The sequence below is a fragment of the Festucalex cinctus genome, chromosome 19 (genome assembly GCF_051991245.1).
Source record: "Festucalex cinctus isolate MCC-2025b chromosome 19, RoL_Fcin_1.0, whole genome shotgun sequence".
Taxonomy (NCBI): Eukaryota; Metazoa; Chordata; class Actinopteri; order Syngnathiformes; family Syngnathidae; genus Festucalex; species Festucalex cinctus.
This window is the reverse complement of record NC_135429.1, coordinates 5125670-5145708: the sequence shown is the minus strand read 5'-3', so window position 1 is coordinate 5145708 and position 20039 is coordinate 5125670. Positions and strand designations below refer to the sequence as shown.

The 20039-nt window shown below is 43.2% G+C and overlaps 1 protein-coding gene across 3 annotated transcripts in view; it reads right to left on the bottom strand.

Annotated features, from left to right (window-relative positions):
• col11a2 (collagen, type XI, alpha 2) overlaps window positions 1–20039 on the bottom strand; it is a 41867-nt gene that overhangs the window by 7873 nt on the left and 13955 nt on the right. The window contains exons 4-37 of one of the 3 annotated variants that reach the window (XM_077507188.1): window positions 15545–15706; window positions 14195–14405; window positions 13045–13207; window positions 12851–12973; window positions 10299–11279; window positions 9333–9452; window positions 7270–7488; window positions 6685–6738; window positions 5907–5948; window positions 5770–5832; window positions 5623–5697; window positions 5424–5510; window positions 4457–4513; window positions 4325–4378; window positions 4181–4234; window positions 3638–3691; window positions 3514–3567; window positions 3376–3429; window positions 3254–3298; window positions 3125–3178; window positions 2990–3034; window positions 2862–2915; window positions 2739–2783; window positions 2549–2602; window positions 2423–2467; window positions 2267–2320; window positions 1695–1739; window positions 1566–1619; window positions 1359–1466; window positions 1202–1255; window positions 1078–1131; window positions 951–995; window positions 219–272; window positions 77–121 (exon numbers count right to left, since the gene is read on the bottom strand). In XM_077507188.1, coding sequence (XP_077363314.1) covers window positions 77–121; window positions 219–272; window positions 951–995; window positions 1078–1131; window positions 1202–1255; window positions 1359–1466; window positions 1566–1619; window positions 1695–1739; window positions 2267–2320; window positions 2423–2467; window positions 2549–2602; window positions 2739–2783; window positions 2862–2915; window positions 2990–3034; window positions 3125–3178; window positions 3254–3298; window positions 3376–3429; window positions 3514–3567; window positions 3638–3691; window positions 4181–4234; window positions 4325–4378; window positions 4457–4513; window positions 5424–5510; window positions 5623–5697; window positions 5770–5832; window positions 5907–5948; window positions 6685–6738; window positions 7270–7488; window positions 9333–9452; window positions 10299–11279; window positions 12851–12973; window positions 13045–13207; window positions 14195–14405; window positions 15545–15706 — 3482 coding nt within the window. The remainder of the gene's footprint in view (window positions 1–76; window positions 122–218; window positions 273–950; window positions 996–1077; window positions 1132–1201; window positions 1256–1358; window positions 1467–1565; window positions 1620–1694; window positions 1740–2266; window positions 2321–2422; window positions 2468–2548; window positions 2603–2738; window positions 2784–2861; window positions 2916–2989; window positions 3035–3124; window positions 3179–3253; window positions 3299–3375; window positions 3430–3513; window positions 3568–3637; window positions 3692–4180; window positions 4235–4324; window positions 4379–4456; window positions 4514–5423; window positions 5511–5622; window positions 5698–5769; window positions 5833–5906; window positions 5949–6684; window positions 6739–7269; window positions 7489–9332; window positions 9453–10298; window positions 11280–12850; window positions 12974–13044; window positions 13208–14194; window positions 14406–15544; window positions 15707–20039) is intronic. The other 2 variants (XM_077507189.1, XM_077507190.1) reach the window with 2 other exon arrangements.

Here is a 20039-nt window from a genome sequence, read left to right as displayed (position 1 = left end):
CTGGTGACACAGTAACGCAGAATTAGGAAGATGATCTACAAGTTGGGAAAATTCACTGGCAAACAAAAGAGCTCACCCTCTCCCCAGGTGGACCAGGGGGGCCGTCGCTTCCTGAAGTTCCCTGTTGAGCAATGAAAAAAATAAATAAATAAATGAGTGAAAGAAGAAATGGAAAGAGTTTGTCCTTAAAATAGAGGAACTCCTGATTGTCGACTAACCTTTGCACCTGGCTTTCCAGTGGCGCCTCGTGGTCCTCGCTGCCCTCTGGGACCCTGATGGACACAGACAGTTAGAACTGTCAAAATTAATATTTAAGTAATTGATTCTCAAATTCCGTTCCCCTTCATCTGACCATTAGCGTGGATTTTAAACATCGAAGGGCCAAAACATGCCTTGTGAAAATTAAACTGCACAAAGAAAATAGCCACCAGAGGGTGCTAGAACTGCACAAATGAACAGGTGTGCTGCTTTTAATATCGTGACACGACGACGATATATTTGCGGCACTTTTAGTATCGTGATATTACGACATTGCCGTTATCGTTACATACCTGCCTGATGGACACAGTCAGTTAGAGCTGTCAAAATGAATCGATAAGTAACTGATTATCAAATTCATCGACAACTATTTTAATAATTCGAGTAATCGTTGGGAGACAATTTTTAACGCAAAATTGTCCCAAACCTCTGATTTCAGCAGATCAACTAATTGTTCACTGATTTCTTTCATGAAAGAAGATTGATTATCTTCTGTGTTTCATCAAAATAAGACATTGGAAAAAATGCTTTTGTAATACACTTTAATGCAAAATTAAATTGCATCAAATTAGTCAATTAATCGATTAAATAGTCAATAGATTAATCGATTCTAAAAAATATTCGATAGTGACAGTGAATGGATGGAAAACATGACACGAGACAAACTTTTGTGAAGGATAAACCAAGTTTACCGTTGGTCCTCTTTGTCCTCTTGGTCCTGCTTTGCCAGCCAGACCCTGAAGGACAAAACAACAGAGTGACAAACCTGGAATATACACCAAAATTGTGACCTCACTCCAAAGATCTGACACTCCTTACCCTTGTGCCCTTCTCGCCATTCGAGCCAGGGAATCCTGGGAACCCGAGAGAACCCTACAAGACAACAAGACCGGGTCAAACCGGGTTCCGCAAGCCAACAAAACCTTTGACCTGCTCTTCTTACCTTGGGTCCTTGTCTTCCGGGGTAGCCGGGAAGTCCAGGAACGCCAAGTTTGCCCTGAAACCACAAGGCGGTCTCGTTAATGAGGCAACTCAATCAAACGTTTACCCATCGCTTCTCTTTGGAATTCAAATGCACAGTAAGAGAATCAACTTCCAACCTTCTCTCCAATGGAACCGAGGGGACCGAGTTCACCAGGGGGCCCGACTCGGCCCTTTGGCCCCTCCGGGCCGTCCTCTCCTCTGGGGCCCGACACGCCGATCTCACCCTGGCAGCAGGAGAAGAAAAGCACTCCAATGAATCGGCGCATATGACGATAACGAGCCTCAGGAGGTGGTGAAAAGACCGATCAGTCCATGTTTTTTACCCTCTCTCCTTTGACGCCAAAGTCTCCCTTAATTCCAGGGAAGCCATCTTCTCCCTAAAGACACCAAGAAGATTGTCATTCATGGGTCGCAAACAGTTTTTTCCTGAGCAGAAAGAAACGATCACGCACCTTCTCTCCCTTGTGGCCCTTCAGTCCTCGGATTCCTTGCTCTCCCTGTGAACACAAAGATATTTTTTCCCAATTCGATTCACTTCAATTCCATTCAATATCAATTACTTATGGCACATCAATCCTTCTTAAATGTTAAGGACATGATAAAAACTCCACAAATATTAAATTCCAAAGTAAATTTTGCGGAGGCAGTAATTGGTCAAATGATTATTTATTAATGAAAGTAACACGTTTAGACAAACATCAGCAAGGATAAGATGAAAATATTTTCATACTCGAATTCAATACAGTAATTGTAAATAAATATAAATTAAAAAGATTCAAATTGCCTTAAAGTGCAATAAGTGAGGTCTTTCATAAATGTAAGAAAATACTTTTAAATTTATGTGAACAGTAAATTTCAAGAAAACAGTAAAATACTAATAAAATTGGCCTTTAAAATTAAATTTTCTTCACAATTTATGGGAAAAGAGATATATAAAATAACCTAATCAGAAGATTCACAGAAACTAATGGATAAAAACTCAAAACGCATTAGAGAGCCCAAAATGGCCGACGACGTGACTGACCTTGATGCCACGAGGGCCAGGATAACCGATAGCTCCCTGGGGACCGTTGGGGCCCTGTCGACAAATACATGATATGAATTCAATCAATGGTTATGAGCATGTAGCTTCTTTAGATGTTTCTCAGGTTAACAAGTGATTCAATTCAGTGCCACTTACCTGGTTTCCTTTGGTGCCAGGTGGCCCCTCCTTTCCTGGGTGACCCTGAGGCGGAGGAATGGTGGCTTTAAATGTATTGATCAAGGCGAAATACAAACCAAAAAAATCTATATATATAAAACTCACAGGGGGTCCGTCAGCGCCGGGCATTCCTGGCAGACCTGGTTTTCCTGTGGGCCCCTGGAGGAAGTCACAAGGGACTCGATTACACGTTGCATGTTTTGTGTCTTGGAAGTACAACATTGGGCCACGGATTATTGGCCATGGATTATTGGAATCTCAACAAACAAACAAAAAAAACTCTCCTTGGTCTTACCTTCTCTCCTGGGGCTCCCATGGCTCCCTGAGGTCCTGGCATTCCCTGTGACAAAAAAAACCACACACACACATTTTCAATGTCAACTAAAATAAAAAAAAGTAAGACCGTTCAGTGGCTTACCTGAGTTCCCGATGTCCCCTGCTGACCTGGAGGTCCGGGCTCTCCTTGAGGACCCTGAAACCAAACGAAGAAGAGTAAAACAAAAATCGACAAATCACTGAATCGGGGAAAAGTCACGTGACACCGACCAGGTTGCCCTTGGGACCAACGGGCCCATCATTTCCTCGAACGCCCTAAAAGAAAGAGAGGACCCTGATTAGGGGAGGGGTGCCGTCGCTGGAGTAAAATAAAAAAAAAAAAAAAAAAAAAGTCTTAAGACTCACAGGAGGTCCGGGAATTCCTGGAGGACCTTTGGGGCCGAGCAAACCACGAGGTCCCTTAGAAAGAGAAAAAAAATGATGTTGAAAGACATAAAAAAAAACAAAAAAAAAACAAAAAAACAAAAAACTTACTGCTTCACCGGGGAGACCCCTGGGTCCGACCTCGCCATCGTCGCCCTGAGGACACACAGAAAAGAGAACGTTAAAAATGACTTTCCAATTTGACCCATTTCCAGATTGCCGTGTCTCTCTACCCTCTCGCCGTCCTCTCCCTGAGGTCCCGGGGGTCCCAGTGATCCCGTGTCCCCCTGTCAACAACGACAACAACAACAACAAAAATGAGCCCAAGACGAAAAGGTTGAATTTTGTGTCGCATAGGAGTAAGCGCTCACCCTGTGTCCTTTGTCGCCGGGCAAACCAGGAAGCCCATCAAAGCCGCGGTCGCCCTGAGAAGACGTCCGAGCTGTTAGCGACCACGTGGGATCGTTTACATTTTGGGAACGTTCAAAGCGTTACCTTGGTGCCAAGCTCTCCAGGCATGCCTCGGGCCCCATCAGCTCCGGCACGACCCTGTTGGAGATGGGCGGTTATGAGCTCATTCAAACCCAAAAACGTGTAAACACGTTTTTTAATACTTTTTCCTTCACTCCCAAAAACGGATGTACACGTTTTAATGTTTTTTGTTCGGGGTTTTTTTTATGTAGGAGTACACCGAAGGCTTTGATGCAGTTTTTGACATGAAGATGTGGATTAAAGCAATGGTAGTTATTTCAAAAACCAGCAGGTGGCAGCAGAGTATAAGAGATCAGCCAGGGCCATGTTGCAACAAGCTCTTTTTGCCAAGTGTTGCGAATATTGATGAAACGTAGCGAGAGTCCAATGCAATTACTTTTTTATACTTATATATACACACGTTTTTTTTTTTTGCTGATGAAAGAAGAGACTCTAATCTTCCATGTTTTTATAGCAATAGAACACAATATTCTATGGGCCTTGCAAAATAAGTCAAAATCCAGTAAAACAGTGAAAATGGCTGGGAGTGGTTGAGTTAATACTCACTCTTCTTCCTGCTTTGCCGGGTGGTCCCATCAAACCTTGCGTTCCCCTGGGTCCCTAATGAATTCACACATCAGTTTCAGGACGCCGCTCTCAAAATGTCAAACTTTTTTTTTTTTTTAACCACTTTACCCTTACTGTTCTTACCTGAGGACCAGGGTCTCCACTTTCTCCTTTGAGTCCATGACTTCCTGGGTTGCCCTAAAAGAGACGCACAAATCATCTATAGTGAAACTTGCATTAGGGCCCAATAATATCGGTGAAGGTCAGGGGTCATACCAGAGGTCCGGGGCGTCCGGTGAATCCCATTGGTCCAGGAGGTCCTTTCAGAGCCATCTATGGTAAACAGGTTGTCATTAATGACAACAACTGAGCAAGTGCTACTATATGGGATTAATTCTCAACTGGAGGAAAATACAGTAAAAATACTTTGTACTTTTACTCATCAAGTACATTTCAGAATTTCAGAGCCTGTACTTTTGTAGTTTTACTTAAATATTTGAGTGAGTACTTTTACTTTTACCAAAGTTGTTTTTTACTGTACAGTGTTCCCTCGTTTATCGCGGGTGTTACGTTCCAAAAACTACCCGCAATAAAAAATTTTTTTTTAAATCCGCTAATTATATACATTTTTTCGTTTATTATATGTTTTTCGTTTTGGTATGATTTCTACTTTATTGTAAATGCTTTTGCATTCATCATGTTATTTGTTTCATTTACATTCATGTTTCAATTAAAAGTATGTTTTTTTTAAATTACTTATTACAGTATACAGCACAGTATATATAGTTTTTATTTATTATATGTTTTTTTCATTTTGGTATGATTTTTAGTTTATTATAAATGATTTTTCATTGATCGTTTTTTTTTTCCCATTTACAGTCATTTTTTCTATTAAATGTATCTCCAGAATGCAATGCCGTGGAGCAACAGGACACATGTTGTTGGAAAGGTCTCTTTGAGACAAATCCGCGGATGCCCATATGTCCCCGGTCGGACGTAGTGTTTGGGAGATACGGCCGTGTAAAGACCAAAAAAAATAAACAAACCAAAAAGCACATAAAAACAAAGACAAATACAAAACGCTCCGTAAAAAATCCGCAGAACAGCGAGGCCGCGAAAGATGTGACAAACGAGGGAATACTGTAATTGTACTTTTACTCAAGTAGAGAATGTGAGTACTTTCCCCATCTCTGCTAAGGAAACAGAAAAAGAATCACATATCCTTGTAGTAAACTCAACTCACCCTGGCCTGTGACAAGATGGCGGCCGCTTGGGCTTCCTGAGCAGACACGACGGGGCCCTTATCGCCTCCACTCTGGCCGAAGCGGAACTGGAAAAATCAAAAGGCGAACAGCATTTGGACCACGGGAGGGCGAAACTTTTCCGAGCAGAGGTCACCCAGCCACAAAAACACACTCGTCAAGTATGTTCGAGTGACTCACAGGCAGCATCACGGAGGATCCGGGTGGTCCGGGAACGCCGTCGGCGCCAGGCAGTCCGGCCTTGCCGGAAGGTCCCTGCGACATGGAGCAAGCGCGTTAGCCTGGTGTATGGTGAACCATGCAGCTGATGCTTGCGCTCAAACTCACCCTCTCGCCAGGATCGCCAACAGAGCCGGGAGGACCGGAGCTTCCGGGAGGGCCGGTAGGACCCTAAGAGAGGGGGCGAGACGAGGATGAATTGAAAAAAAGCACTTTGTGGGAGGAAAATGATGTAAGGGACTCACAGCAGGTCCTTCAGGTCCAGGAGGTCCTTCGATCAGCATACCCTACAGAGGATTAACATGTAGCTTATATTAAATAAGTAAATAAAAATAGTCAATAAATAAATAAATACATACAAATAAATAAAAAATATTAAATCACATTTGAACCAAAAAATGTTAGACGAAAATTGATTAACTTTTGATTTTTAGTTAGTTGTTTTCCTGTTTTGGTACAGGCAAATCTCAAAGATTCTGAATTTAAAGGGGAAGTCAACCCCCCCAAAATACCATGAAAATATGTTCTGTGCAGCCCCACTTTTTTTTTTTTTTTTTTTAATTAAGCACCCCAAGTCTAAATACGGTATTTTGGTTAATATTGCATTAGTGGAGTATGAGTTAAGCAGCAAAATCCAGCAGTTTTTATCAATATCAGAAGGCGGCCATTTTGCCACTTGCTGTCGAGTGAACATGACATCACAGTTGCCCGTATCAGGTAACAACCAATCACAGCACAGTTTCAGAAAACAGGTGAGCTGTGATTGGTCGAGCCCTGAGCAACTGTGATGTCATCTTAAGTCGACAGAAAATGGCAAAATGGCCGCCCCCGGAGATGGATAAAAACGGCTGGAATTTGCGTCATAACACATATTCCACAAATGTAATATTAATCAGAATGTCATGTTTTAAAATAGTGAGGTCATATTGTCAAGAAATGTTTAAGGTTGACTAAATGTGTATTCAACCTGCTCAACGCAGGCACAGTAAATAGAACGAAGACAGGGATTGTGGGTCCACTCACAGGCTCGAGCACGGCGGGCTCTCCTTTCTCACCCTTCTGTCCTCGGATGGCCGCCTGAGGACAAACAAAGATGGCCGACAGCACACCACAGTCAATAGAGTTAAGTCTTCGCCATACGACGTCACAATGCTGACATGCACATACAGAGACACTTGCGCTCACATTCGTACCGTCAACCGAGCAGGAATGTGAAGTTGCTGCACAGAAGTCATGCGAGTAAACCAGTTACACCGACAGTGACTTCTTGAGCAAAAACCTGCTGGTGCTGGGAAAGGAACTTCTGCTCCTGTGTCGGCTGTTCTGCTTTACATTTGAACGTGGTGACATAAAGAGCATCGCCAACAGGCGGCGCGAATTCGACGCGCTCTCGAATGGCTCTTTATGCACCGCAAACACATTTCAACCAGCCAGGTGAAGATGCGGCTTTGCCATGTACACTTTTGAACTAATGCTAATTCCGTTTTGGTGAATTTGCATTACGTGATGTGACGATAAAAGAGCGGAATGCAAACATGGCAAGTCCGGCTAATCACAGCTGGTTGAAATGATTGTTTTTATTTTTGCCGTTGAAGCAAAAAGACTTACGCCTGCCTCGTCCGTCACGGCGGACAGGGCGGGGCCAATGTCGCCTTCCGCCTCTCGGGCCTCGGGCATGGGCTCGCCGTAGTCCCGATAGGAATAGTCGTATTCCTTCAGGCCCACGTCGCCGGTCACGTACTCCTCGGTGAAGTGCTCCTCACCGACATCGTCCGTCCTGGTCGAGTCCACCTCCTCCCCCGCCTGAGCCGTCTCCACCTGCGACTGCTTTTGGCGGTCCGAGCGAGTCGTGAAGGAGGCGAGGATGAACCGAGAGCGGTGAGAGGGAGTAGTGGTGTTTGCCAGGAGGAAAAGTTAGTGACAGCAGGGAGTGAAAGAGGAGCATATGCAAAAGAAATGAGTCTTACCTTGTAAAATGAGACACACACATACAAAAGACTCCATGTCAACATTCATTTTCTCTCAGTTGTACAACAAAGGATGTTGGGGCGATCTAAAAGTGGAAACACTTTGCCCTCAAAGCTGCTGACTTACCCTCAAAACGGATTCACGCAGGACCAACGTCTCATTTGAACACAAGCAAACATCTCTGTAAAACTATTGTTTGGTTGCTGGTGTGAATGTTTGTCGCAGAGGACAAAGTTAACGAGCGAACTACGAGAATCCTCACCCCTTAAGGTGTGGATGCTCTCTAGTTGACGGAGAGCTTCCGTCAAGCACCAACGCGCCACATTCGGTTCCCCTTTTGTCACAAGACGGTTGCGGACATCCCCGCCGAGATGACAACCAAACCGCGTCTTGGTGTTAGGGGAAAAAGGGGACACCGTGTTGAAGTTAAAAATGTGGCGCATGGTCCTTGGACAGGAGGCTTCTCCTCAAGTGGTCTTGTCTGGCGGCGGCAGGGCCGACAAAACTGCTGTGAGGTGTGAGTCACGCAGTGAAAAGTTTCAGGGGAAACTACAAGACTGATGTTACAACTAAAAGGAATAACTGAATGTATGGTGTTCCACAGGGTTCAATTCTAGGGCCTCTGCTGTTTTCAAACACTTGTGGTTTCACTGCCATTGACGGCTTTAGACATCAAAGATTAAATTCTACTGGGCTGGCAGTGAATGAGGTGCTCTATAAAAATCGAGTTGAGTTGAGTTCAGTGACGCATGCTAAGTTGAGCAATTTAGAAGTCACTCAACTTCAAGTTGGGAGACAGCTGATGTACTCCCTGAGCCATGCAACTCCTACTGTGGGTTAGCATATCGCTCGTGCCAGCTGGATTCTTTTTAACACCAAGACCAAAAACATCGGTTTTGGTCTCCTTTTGGAAATAAGCAAACAGGAGGCGTGGCATAGCTCAGGTGGTAGAGTAGTGGCTGTCTCACAAGCTAAAGGTCATGAGTTTGCTCGTCAACCCTTGTGTAACTTTTTTTGTCTGCTTTTAAATAAACGAGTAAAATGTAGTCACAATATTTCCTTGCAAAATTTACTTAGAATTTCTGACTGAAAAATCTTTGATAGGTTTTGTCATGGGATAGGCAAATTCGCTCCTAAAAATAAAAGTAGTAAAAATAAAAAATAATAGAAATATGGCTGCATCTTTAATTCATTGATAGTTATTTCATAACTCGTAAAAAAATGAATTAGAATTAAAAATATGTAATGTAAAAAACGAGTGCGATATTGATTAGTGTTGAGATCATTTTCTGCCACTAGATGGCATAATTGCATGAAATAGGACGGTGACAGTTAAGTGCATTTTTCTTTTCTTATTCTCTGTGTAATCTTTAACATAAAGTAACTTGTGAAATTCTTCACATTTGCAAAAACTGTAAAATACAACTTGACCCCAGCCTCCACTATAATGCATTATTATTACAATTATTACTGCAAAACTTTGACATGGATGTGTCTGTATGAAGATGGGGAGCCAGATTTGATGAAAAGGATACTCCAAAAAGAAGCTATTTTGATTGTGAGATGATTCAAAGGTGTTTTATTTGGAAATTTTAGCAGCAACCTTTGTGTATTTTTTTTTAAGGATAACCTAAGCAAGTCAAGTCAAGTCAGTTAAAGAGCTTAACTCGTATATCGTTCACAAGGTCGTTAGTGTGTGTTACCTGCGTGGGGTTCTCTTCTTGAGCGACCACCTCACCCTCTGGTTCTGGCAGCGTCTCCTCATAGAAATAATCGGTCTCTGTGGGGGTGTTGTCAGCCTCGGAATATTCAGTGTCTACATCCTGATTGGTCGAGTGGGCAGAAAAGGGGGGGAGCAGGGAGGAAGTAAGCAGATTTGACCGGAAGAGCGAAGGTTAGTTCAAAGTCTGCTTGTGAGTGATGATGAGTTATAAGAAGAGAACAAACAACAGCATTGTGGTTGTCCCGGTCGGCAACTCACATCACAAACATCTCGGAAAAGAAACGTCAGCCGCCCGGCGACTATAAACGCCGCCGTGCGCGACGTTTAGGGAGTCGCCGAAGACTTTGACGACATTTCTTTTCACTGTATCGCAGGACAACGTCGACGGGGTTTGTTTGCCGACGTTCATCCCAGGAGAAGAAAACATCACAAGTGATGCTTGGGGATGGTTAGCGGCGCTCGCCGCCATGAAACAACCCCACTATTAAAAAAAACAAGCAGCCTCACAGAAAAGATCTCCATGAAGTCGAGACGGTCGGAGCTTTGCGTGAGGCTGCTTTGTTCACATGACCAGAAGGAAAAAAAAAAAAGAGTTGGGAAAAAAAAGGCAAACGTAGAACGTGACAGCGCGAGCTGGTTGTTGTGCGCTAGCGTGTGTGTGTGTCGTCTTGTGTTTATCGCCAATCCATGTCGCATTCATTTGGCCGGCGTGCCAATGCCAACGCCTTCCCGACATGTGATCCCGGAAGGAAAGTGCACAGTGAGGCATGCTTCACTGTGCACCGTCGTCGTATTATATCATATGGACAAGATGGCCGCACAGTGAAGAGCATATGATATATCAAAAAGAAATCCTGAAGGTCAGACTGTCCACCACAGAAGAAGAAGGAGAAAGCAGCCGACCTCCAGATAGCGCAGGCCATTCCGACCCAAACCGGAGTCGTACCTGTTGGTAACCGGCGTCAAATTTCTTGGCCGGAACGCCGGTGCCACTCAGCGCCGTCTTGTCGAAGGGCGGGAAAGGTTTGTGCAGGGACTTGATGTTCATGTCCAGCATCGCCTTGGACTTGGTGGGTCTCGGGGGAGTGGGCCGGACGGGAGCCGCGGTGGTCAGGACCTTTTTCACGGTGGCCGACTTCTCCACCGCCGCATTCATGGCTTTGCTGACCGTGGGCTTGACGAGGGGGACTTTGGAAACGGCGGTTTTCACGTTGACCTCGGATTTGACTTGAGAGGATTTCGATGCTTTCGTGGGCTCGGCTTTTGCTGCTTTCGTGGCCTTTGGCGCTTTGGTAGCTTCTACTTTGGATGCGGATGTTGCCGCGCTCATCGTAGTCTTCTCTATTTTGACGACAGTCTTTGATTTTGTAGTGGTTTCGGGTTTTGCGCCTTTCTTTTCTACCACAGTAACCTTGCTAGCTTTAGCCTCACCGCTAACTTTGTTCTCGGTTTTGCCGTTAACTTTGACCTTGACTTCTTTCACCTCCACGCTTGTTTTGCCATTAGCTTTCGACGCGGCTTTATCATGTCCAGCTTTCTTCTCGGCGGAGGACTTTCCATTCCCGCCAACCTTCTTCTCGACGACCACCTTGCCGTTACCTTTGACCTCGGACGAAGCTTTAGCGGTTTTCTCCACGACGGCTTTTCCATTGGTCTTCTTCTCAGTAACCACTTTAGCGCTCTTAGCCGGGGCGGTGGTGGTCTTCACCTGAGCGGCCGACGTGGTCTTGATCTTGGACAAGAAGACAGCGGTGGCGGTGGGCTTGGCGGTGGGCTTGGATTTGGGCGTCTTGGCCGTGGAAGACTTGGGGGCTTTGTTGGGAAGGGGAGGCTTGACTACCTTGAAGCTCCCACCCTTGGCTGACTTAGGGGTGGGCTTGGCTTTGACGGGGCCGGCTTTGGTGGGTGCGGCCTTCCCGTTTGTCTTCTAACATTTTAATATCGGTTGCGATGTCGAATGTGTGCGAGCGAGGTTGGCAAAGACACAGGAAGGAGAAGCGCAGGGTTGGGAGGGGGGGGCACAGAAGGGGAGAGAAAGACAAGAGTGGCTGTGTTGAGAAACAATGACATCAAGATGGCAAAGGTCTTGGATGATTTACTGAGACTGCGCAGGCATTACTGGATACAGCAGAGTCCTTCGTTGTCATTTGAACCAATCAGATTTCCCCATCGTTGACCCCCCTCCCGTGACTGATCTCTCCAGTAATGCCATTCTCAACATGAAACAACAAAGCGGCGTCGTTGGCCTGATCGCAACCGAGCCGGTTGTTGGGCGGAGCCATGGAGGGCGTGGCTGTTACTTAAATATGCCCAGGGTCATTTTTTATTTTATTTTTTATTTTTAGCTGAATATTATTTTAATTATTTATTTATTTTTTTGTTGGTCAATCTACTGTATGTTTTTTTTAAAGTGTTTTCTCGAAATAAATTTGGATTGGAAACATTGTTGAAGAAATTATTTCTTGTTTTATACAAGCCCAGTCTAGCCACGCCCAATTCCACCGCAGCAACAACCCAGCCATGTGGACACGTTAACACACATGACATGTAAATGACAAAAAAAAAAAAGCAGCAATGTTAAATCGTGGCGATGAGATAGTTGCGATTGTTCCTCCTCATATTTGGAGTATTCGTGGTGGTCCCTATTCCTCATCAAAGCACTGATGGGCGGGGAGGGCGAGGAGGGAGGAAAGAAAGCGTGATGGGGTGGATAAGAAGGCAGGTAAAGGAGGATGAGGACCAAAGTTTATTTTGAAAAGGGGGAAACAGGCAATAAATAAAAACCTCACTGATTTCTTCATCAACTGGACTACTTCACCAGGAAAAACTTTTTTTTTCGTGTTGTTATCTGGAATGAAGCACAACCAGTCTCAGTAAGCGAAGATGTTCCGCATTCAGCCATCTTTGTGGCAAATATGAAAGTAGCCCGCCACGAGTTGAGAAGGTATTTGCTCGTCCATCCAACAGAGGGAGAAAGTGAGGAGGAAAGTGATGCTGGGAGGTGAAAATGGGGAAAGGAGGGGGTATAAGAGGACTGCACTTTGATGGCTCATCAAAACCCTCAGAACCTGCTTTTGTGGGCTTTTTGAGGGTTTTGACGTGGACTCTCACGTTGAGTTTCACTCCAAATATGAAAGAAGAAGAGCTCAATATTATAGTCTCTGTGTATATGTTTCACCTTTAGTCCAAAAGGAATCTTGATTTCTAAAAGCGGAGTCCCTCTATTTATGTTTCTGGTGAGTTTGTCTCCTGACGTGGTCATATAAGTGTTGTTTGTTGGGACAAAGCCACCAGATATATATTTCAAATAAAAGAAGCCTTTTGGAAGAGTAAAGTTGCCTCCATTCAACTTTTGCTGATAAAAGGAGCTCATTCCTGTCCTTGAAGATACTGAAAGTGATCTCGACTTCTGTTGGTTCCGTTCGGAACCGTGTAAACATCCGGGGCGACGCGGTGCTGGTGGAACGGTCAAGTACTGCGTCTGCTTGTGCTACTCACATATGTGTTGGGGTCTTGCGCCTGCGTCTTGGGCAGGGGGGAGTCGCAGTCGGGGCTGTAGTGCTCACAGAAGTCATAGGCGGCCTGAGCGTTGGAGGCGATCAGGAGCTGTTGAATGTCTCCCTGAGCGGAAACACGGCCAGGATCGAGATCAGAAGGGAAAACCACGCCACCGTTAACGACGAGCTCCTCACCTGGAACACCTCCTCGTCGAGCAGTCGGGCTCCGAACACGGTGATGCCGTTGGTGTCCACCTCGGCGTTGTTGCTGCGGGGCAAAGCCAGGCTCATCTTCTTCTTGCAGTCCAGCAACAGAGTCACGTTCTTCTTGGACACGGAGATTGCGATGCGGTGCCACCTGCAGGCGGGAGGAGGAAGGCATGGGCGAATAATTTCGACACGGTAGCTACTGCACAGGTACTGAGTGCAAAGTAGCTAACATACAGTATGAGTACGTATAGATCAGGGGTCAGCAACCTTTACGGTCAAAAGAGACAAATAAATAAATAAAAAATTCTGTCTTGTGCTACAAAAGATTTGAACATTGATATATGTATCTTTTTGTAATTTTTCATCATTCATTTTTCATACATTTTTGGGGCCTTTCTGCCAAATTTATGACATTTTTGGCAATTTTATTAACATTTGCTAATTTTCTGCCTCTCTTCTTCCTTTTTTGGACACTTTATGGCTATTTTTTGTACTTTTTTTCTGCTATCAATTTTCTGACACTTGTGTCAATTTTGTCAACATTTTATGGTCATTTTTGGGATTTCTTCTTCTATTTTTGTACATTTTACAGTTACTTTTTGAATGTTTTCTTCTAACAAAAATTCCAAAGACATTTTATGGTAATTTTCTGCCTTCTTTTGTTTTTGGACATTTTATTTTTCTGTCTTTTTTTTTTTTAATTCAATTCTCTGACATTTTTTTCTTGGCAATTTCATAGACATTTTATGACAATTTCTGCTTTTCCCTTTGGTCAATTTATGGTCACTTTTTGGACATTTTTAAGCAATTTTTAAAAACACTTTTTCATCCACCTTGCATCTTTTTTTTCTGACAACTTAATAACTTGGTCTCTGACATTTTGTTAAATAATTGTTTATTTAATCAGTAATTCATTTAAATATTTTATCTAAAAAATACAAACAAATATGAAAAAAATATTAATGTCTACTAACTTTTATGTAAAAAAATATTAATTTCTACTGTTTTTTTTTTTTAAGAGAGGGACTAAAGAGCCACATGTGGCTCCAGATCCGCAGGTTGAAGACGCCTGGTATAGATTGTATGACTTGAAATTCGCAAACCCCCACCCCCCGCTCCGGCGCTGGTTACTGACTTGCCATCAGCCAGGTTGACGCCTTTGAAGATGGGGTAGTGCTCGGGGGCCGGCTTGCCGTGCTGATCCTCGTACAGGAAGACGGGCGAGCGGCCGAGCTCGATGCCCAGCTGCTGGACGCCCTGCTCGCTGTAGACTGACAGGAGGAAGGCTTGGAGACCGGCGTGGGCCTTCACCAGCGCCATAATGGAGAAGTTCCCCGGGAAGCGACCTGCGGTTGACAAGACATGAGGAAACTGTTTTGTTCCAGCAAATTTTTCAAGTCCAGTTGTGAGTTCTGGTTTCTTTACAAAAAGGTCTGACCTCATGCATGCCATCATTACTAGTTTGTGGTATATTTATGGTTTAGCATTAAGGGGCATCAATTAGCACCAATTTTTCACAATTCATGGCAAAGCAGCGTCCCTAATCGTCGCAAATAATAACTTCCGTACCATCAGAACCCATCCTGCCAAATAAAGAAGACACATAAAGGAGAATGAGGAAGAGCGTGTGGAGCTTTCAGGTGATTACATTTATCAGGAGCAAAGGCTCATGGGAGCTCGTGGTGGGTTATACATAACAGTTGGTCTGGCAGCTTAAAACCACAAAAACTCGACTTAAGATCCTCTTGTGTCTCCTCACTCAGACGCATAATTACAGAGCATGTCCAAACATCATAAAGAGCTGATGATGATTGCAGGTTTGCCGCGCTCGGGAATTTCACGACAATTGCGAGAGATTGCACATTGACGTGTGTGATGCGGGCTCGGGTTCGAGCAGTGTTGCGCCATGCAAAACACTGTGCAATTACAGAAACCATCAATATCATAGCAAAATGTACATCATCTGGAGTAGTTAACAATTAAACAATAAATCATGCATTTGGGGCGTGAACCCAGCCGACCCGATTGGCCACCATTCCCTTTAAAATTGGTGCGTGCGAGGTTCACGGTCCCTGATATGACGAAAGGAGAAAGTGGAGTCCATACTAGTGTGTTTATAAAGGACTGCAAGCAGACCTGCACGGGTGGATGATATTAAGTTAGTCAGAGAGATCACAGACCTACGAAGTGGGCAATCTGGAACCCGCCTTCCACATGTCCGCGGACCTCGGAATCTGTCTGGCATCTTCATTAAATTCACGCTACACTACCTGCGCCAATATTTAGACATGGGGCCAGCAGGCGTAAAGTTTAGTCTACTTTCAGCCACTAAATTGTCAGGTGCGCCAGGTGCATGTCAAGGGAAACACCCTCGGGATGCCCGAACGCAAATCATGGTGCAGAAAGATGAACCAAATGAAACCAATTGAACCAAATCGAGCATTAGAATTTTTTGTTCTAAATGTGGATGAGTTCTTGTGCCTACCTGAGAAAAGCTGCTTGGTGGGGGCTGAGATCTGGGCCTTTTTGCTGATGCGGTAGGCGTGGTCAGGGTTGCTGGAGCGGCGGGATGTGCAGAAGCCCGGGACTTTCTTCACGCCCTCCGGGAGGGTGGTAACCTGCATGGCCTTCAGTACGTCCACGGGTTCTGCGAAGGAAGACAAAGCCATCACATCAACTTCTGTCAGGTTCTCATGTCTCACCGTTTGATCCGACAGCAGTTACCAGGATTGCATCATGCACGGTGGGGGATGTGGGTGTTGAATCCTTTTACTTGGAAAATGCGGGTGTTGTAACACCCACATCCCCCACGGGTAACACAAAAAGGAGAACAATATGCACTCAAAAAACAATTTGGTTAAAAAAAAAAATATATATATATATACTTTTTGTTCTGTTTTCTTTTTCTTTTCTTTTTTTATTTTGTTTGTCACTGGAACGCTTGAAAATTGTAAATAAAATATATATATATATATTTATAAATTGGGTTGTTTTGTATAAAGCCCCCCAAATTGTGTTGCTTTGTGGTTTATTAATTTTACCCAAATTTTGAGCTTAAATAAATCATCCAAAATAGTTAGGTCAGCCCCTTTTTGACCCAATTTGTGTTTTTTTTTTATTTATTTTTTTTTTTTTTTAACTTGACCACTACAAATAAAATTGAGTTGAACCCTTTCACAGTGAAAACTGGGCGTAATGCGCCTAGGGAAAATATGGATGTTGATCCCATTCAGCGGGAAAAGTGTGGGTGTTGAACATCCCATTACAGATGCGACACTAAAAATGAGATCACATCAACTTCTTGCTATGCCTGGCTGTCATGTGACACCGTTTGACCCGGCAACGCTTAGACTCGTCAACACCGGCAGGTTGGGGCACACAGGTGCACAATGATGGCTTTGAGTGGAATGGGGTCGACGGGGGCACTGCTGGTCGAGGGAGGGGGAGGGGCTAAGCGCTGCACGTGGCAGGTACTGTAAGGCTCAGTGTGGATCAGGAAGGAAGCAGGGGGCCTGAATGTGTTCTCACAAAGCACTCATAGGGGAAATCACAGAACCCCCCCCACCCTCCCCACTTCCACCCACATGATACCACTTTGACCAATAGGAATGTAGTAATTGGTACTTTTAACAGGCAAGGTAGATACGACTGCATTTTTAACAGCATTGGGCCTTAGCACAATTTAATTGGACGGTGATTCTGAGGTAGTGCTTAGTGTAAAAAAAAAAAAAAAAAAAGGAGGGCCACTGTGCTAATAGGAACAATTTAGGCCCAAATTGAGGCACCACACAGACAGGAGAGGAAAAACTAAAGAGTTAAAACCAACATTGGGACAACGATTCCTTTCAGAACAAGACGGACAAACCAAAACATTGGGCCCGTTAAATAAAGAAGCTAATTAAAGTGAATAAAAGTGTGCCATCGAGCTGTCAGTTGGACTGCGGAGGTGGAACGCAAAGCAGTCCAGCAATTCTGAGTCACAAATTGTGGCTGCTTTCATTTTTTCGCCAGACTCAGTTTTACACACTTTTCAGAAGAAAATAAAAAGTGACACCCTGAGAGGAAGCGGGAAAATGACATGGTGGGAAGTCCTTCGTTGGGTTTTTGGAAGTGATGACATCATCAGAGTGGAGCAGGGATTCCCAGCCAGTGTCACAAGAGTCCTGCTAACACATTTCTTGGTAGTTTTTACCCCTTGTTGAATCAAAATCTTGATCTTGGTTAGCTATTCCACCAAAATTGGGTTACTTTTAACACAGCAATTTGAAGTATCATGACAGGCATGACAATTAGATGTTCTTCCACTAGATGGCAGAAGGTGCAATTCACCACCTGTTGCCATTCATATAAAAGAATAAATAGCCTTGTACTCAACTAATCAGGCCTAGAGGTTTTTGTCATTTTGTGAGTGACTTGAGACGACATCATCATTATTTCAATTAGCAATTTTGCAGATCCAGCTTATATTGCAAATTTCCGTTTCACCTCCATCCATTTTTTTTGTTTTGTTTACATCATTCATCCTCATTAGGGTTACACCAAGAGACAATTTAGAGCCTTCAATGAACCTGACATGCATGTTTTTGGCATGTGGGAGGAAACCGGAGTACCCGAAACAAACAGCAAAAACAGTGAGAACAAACAAAGTTGCAAACTATACATAGGAAGGCCCAAACAGAGAACCATAAGGTCACTAACCATTTGGCCACTTTGTCGACTGTGTTTACACATACACGGTAAAGACCCACCACCACCACCAGAGGTATTCCTGATCAGAGCTGCACAATGTGTGTGCGTGTGTTGCAGGTCTTCACAAGTGACAGTGTTGCGCTGTGTGACGACAAGATCAGATTGCAGCAAGGCGGCAGCAGTACAATGTTGCGCTCTGTTTCCAGCTCACGTGAGGTCGAGGCCCTTCTTTGCCAGCGGGACCGACATCACGCCCGCTAAAACAACACGCCAGCCTACGCCCGGCTCGGCCCCAAGATCAAAGCGGACAGTTTTTTTTTTGTTTTTTTTTTATACATTCCGTCCTCATCACCATCGCAAGCGCTCGCAGATGGCTGCCGTCTCCGGGCCAATTACACGCGGTCATTGGGACAGGAAGCAGACATCAGGCACACCCACCACACACACTGTACAGCAGTTATGGCTGGTTAGTGTCCGAGGAAATTTTAACAAAATGCGCCTGTGTTGACTTGATCAACATTTGAGTAGTTAATGTATAATCTCAGTTATTATGTTAATGTAGGAACAAGTAGCTCTGGATTGACATTTACTAAGACACAAACTATTCAGTGGTTCTCGGCATACAAATACTGTATATATACACACGCACACACATGCAAACAGTAAATAAATACATATACGCACATGTTTATTTTAGTAATATTTTCCCTTTATTTATCATAAATAAACCCGTTATTGATGATAATAAATTAAAAAATAAATGCATATATAAATTTTATTTTATTGTTTATAATCAATTTAATTAATCTATATTTTTGATAGTAATATTTATTTTATTTATAATAAATTGCTACAAGATTATTTCATAAAATTACCTATTAAATTAAATCAAATATTAAAACTCTCTAAATTTATTTTTGGATTTTACTTTTATTTTCAATAAATTAATAAGGCCAAATATTTATTAAAATAAATCAAGAAATACATTTACATATTAATTTGCTTAGTTTACTATTTTATTTTATAATTTTCAATATATCAACAAACTAATTATTAAAATAAATAAATTCATGTAAATACTGTTTATTTTACTAATATGGTTAAATTACCTAACCAATGATAAAAAAAAATAAAGAGCTAAATGTGTTAACCCATCACTATTTTCTAATTCACCAATTATTTAATAAAACATATAAATATGATATAAATATAAATGTTACTATTTTATTCATTTTTTTAAATTATTAATAAATCAAATAAACATTTACTACAAAAAAATATTAGCAGACTCCTAATAATGTAAATTCACGGCGGGTTGGAGTAAAAAACAACAACATATCTTCGCATACATTTCTCGGTCCTGCTCTCGTGGTACTGCTGTGTCAAATACCGGACACACACTCCAGCTGACACGCTGACCTCTCACCTCTCACCTGCACACAACCATCGCATTGTGTGGCAGGCGCAACACACACTAACAGAAACACGGACAAAGTCTGGAGCACACAAAGGTCGGCGGTCGTTGCCTCAATATTCGCGATGCCACTAGATGGCGCCAAAGCCCTGGCTAATAGAAAAGTAGCAATTGGTGTCAAGGAAGTATGTTTAAGCGACATATCTTGACAGAGAGAAAAACATCTCAGAGGCCACTTGACAAGTTTGTTGCCCCGACAACAAACTTTTGCCACCTGGACCACAGAGCCTGTAAAAGTGTATCTTGAGCCATTTTCCAAGTCAGCTGACATTTTTGGTATATGATAAGTGTTTGCTCCAGATTTAGCAGTCGCTTCCGCCCATCCGCCGACCTCACCAGCGAGACCGTTAAGTACAGGTTTGAATTTAAGAAGTTGCAGTCCAACGACTGTTTTGTTTTAAACCTAAAATAAGACCTACAAGATGTGAGTATATGTTCATTAAAATCAAGCAGAAATTTATCTGAATGCTGAAGTCAGCTAAACAAATATTATCCAATATGATACAGCGTACAATAAAGTATTGAAACGTGAAACAATTGTGCATTTATGGTGTCCTCGTATGTTTGTTTGCATGTGCCCTGCGATTGACTGACAACCAGTCAAGGCTGCACCCCACCTCTGACCCCGAAATCTGTTGGGATAAGCGCCAAAGGGTGGTGCTAGTATTAGTATGCAGGCTCCCTCTAGTGGTAAGAGAAAGAATTACTGCACAAGTACAGTTAGGTTCTACTTAACTTTTTATTGCAATACACTTAAAAAGCTGTTTGTTTGTTGGCTTATTTTTATTTAACCTATACAACATATATTTTTATTTAA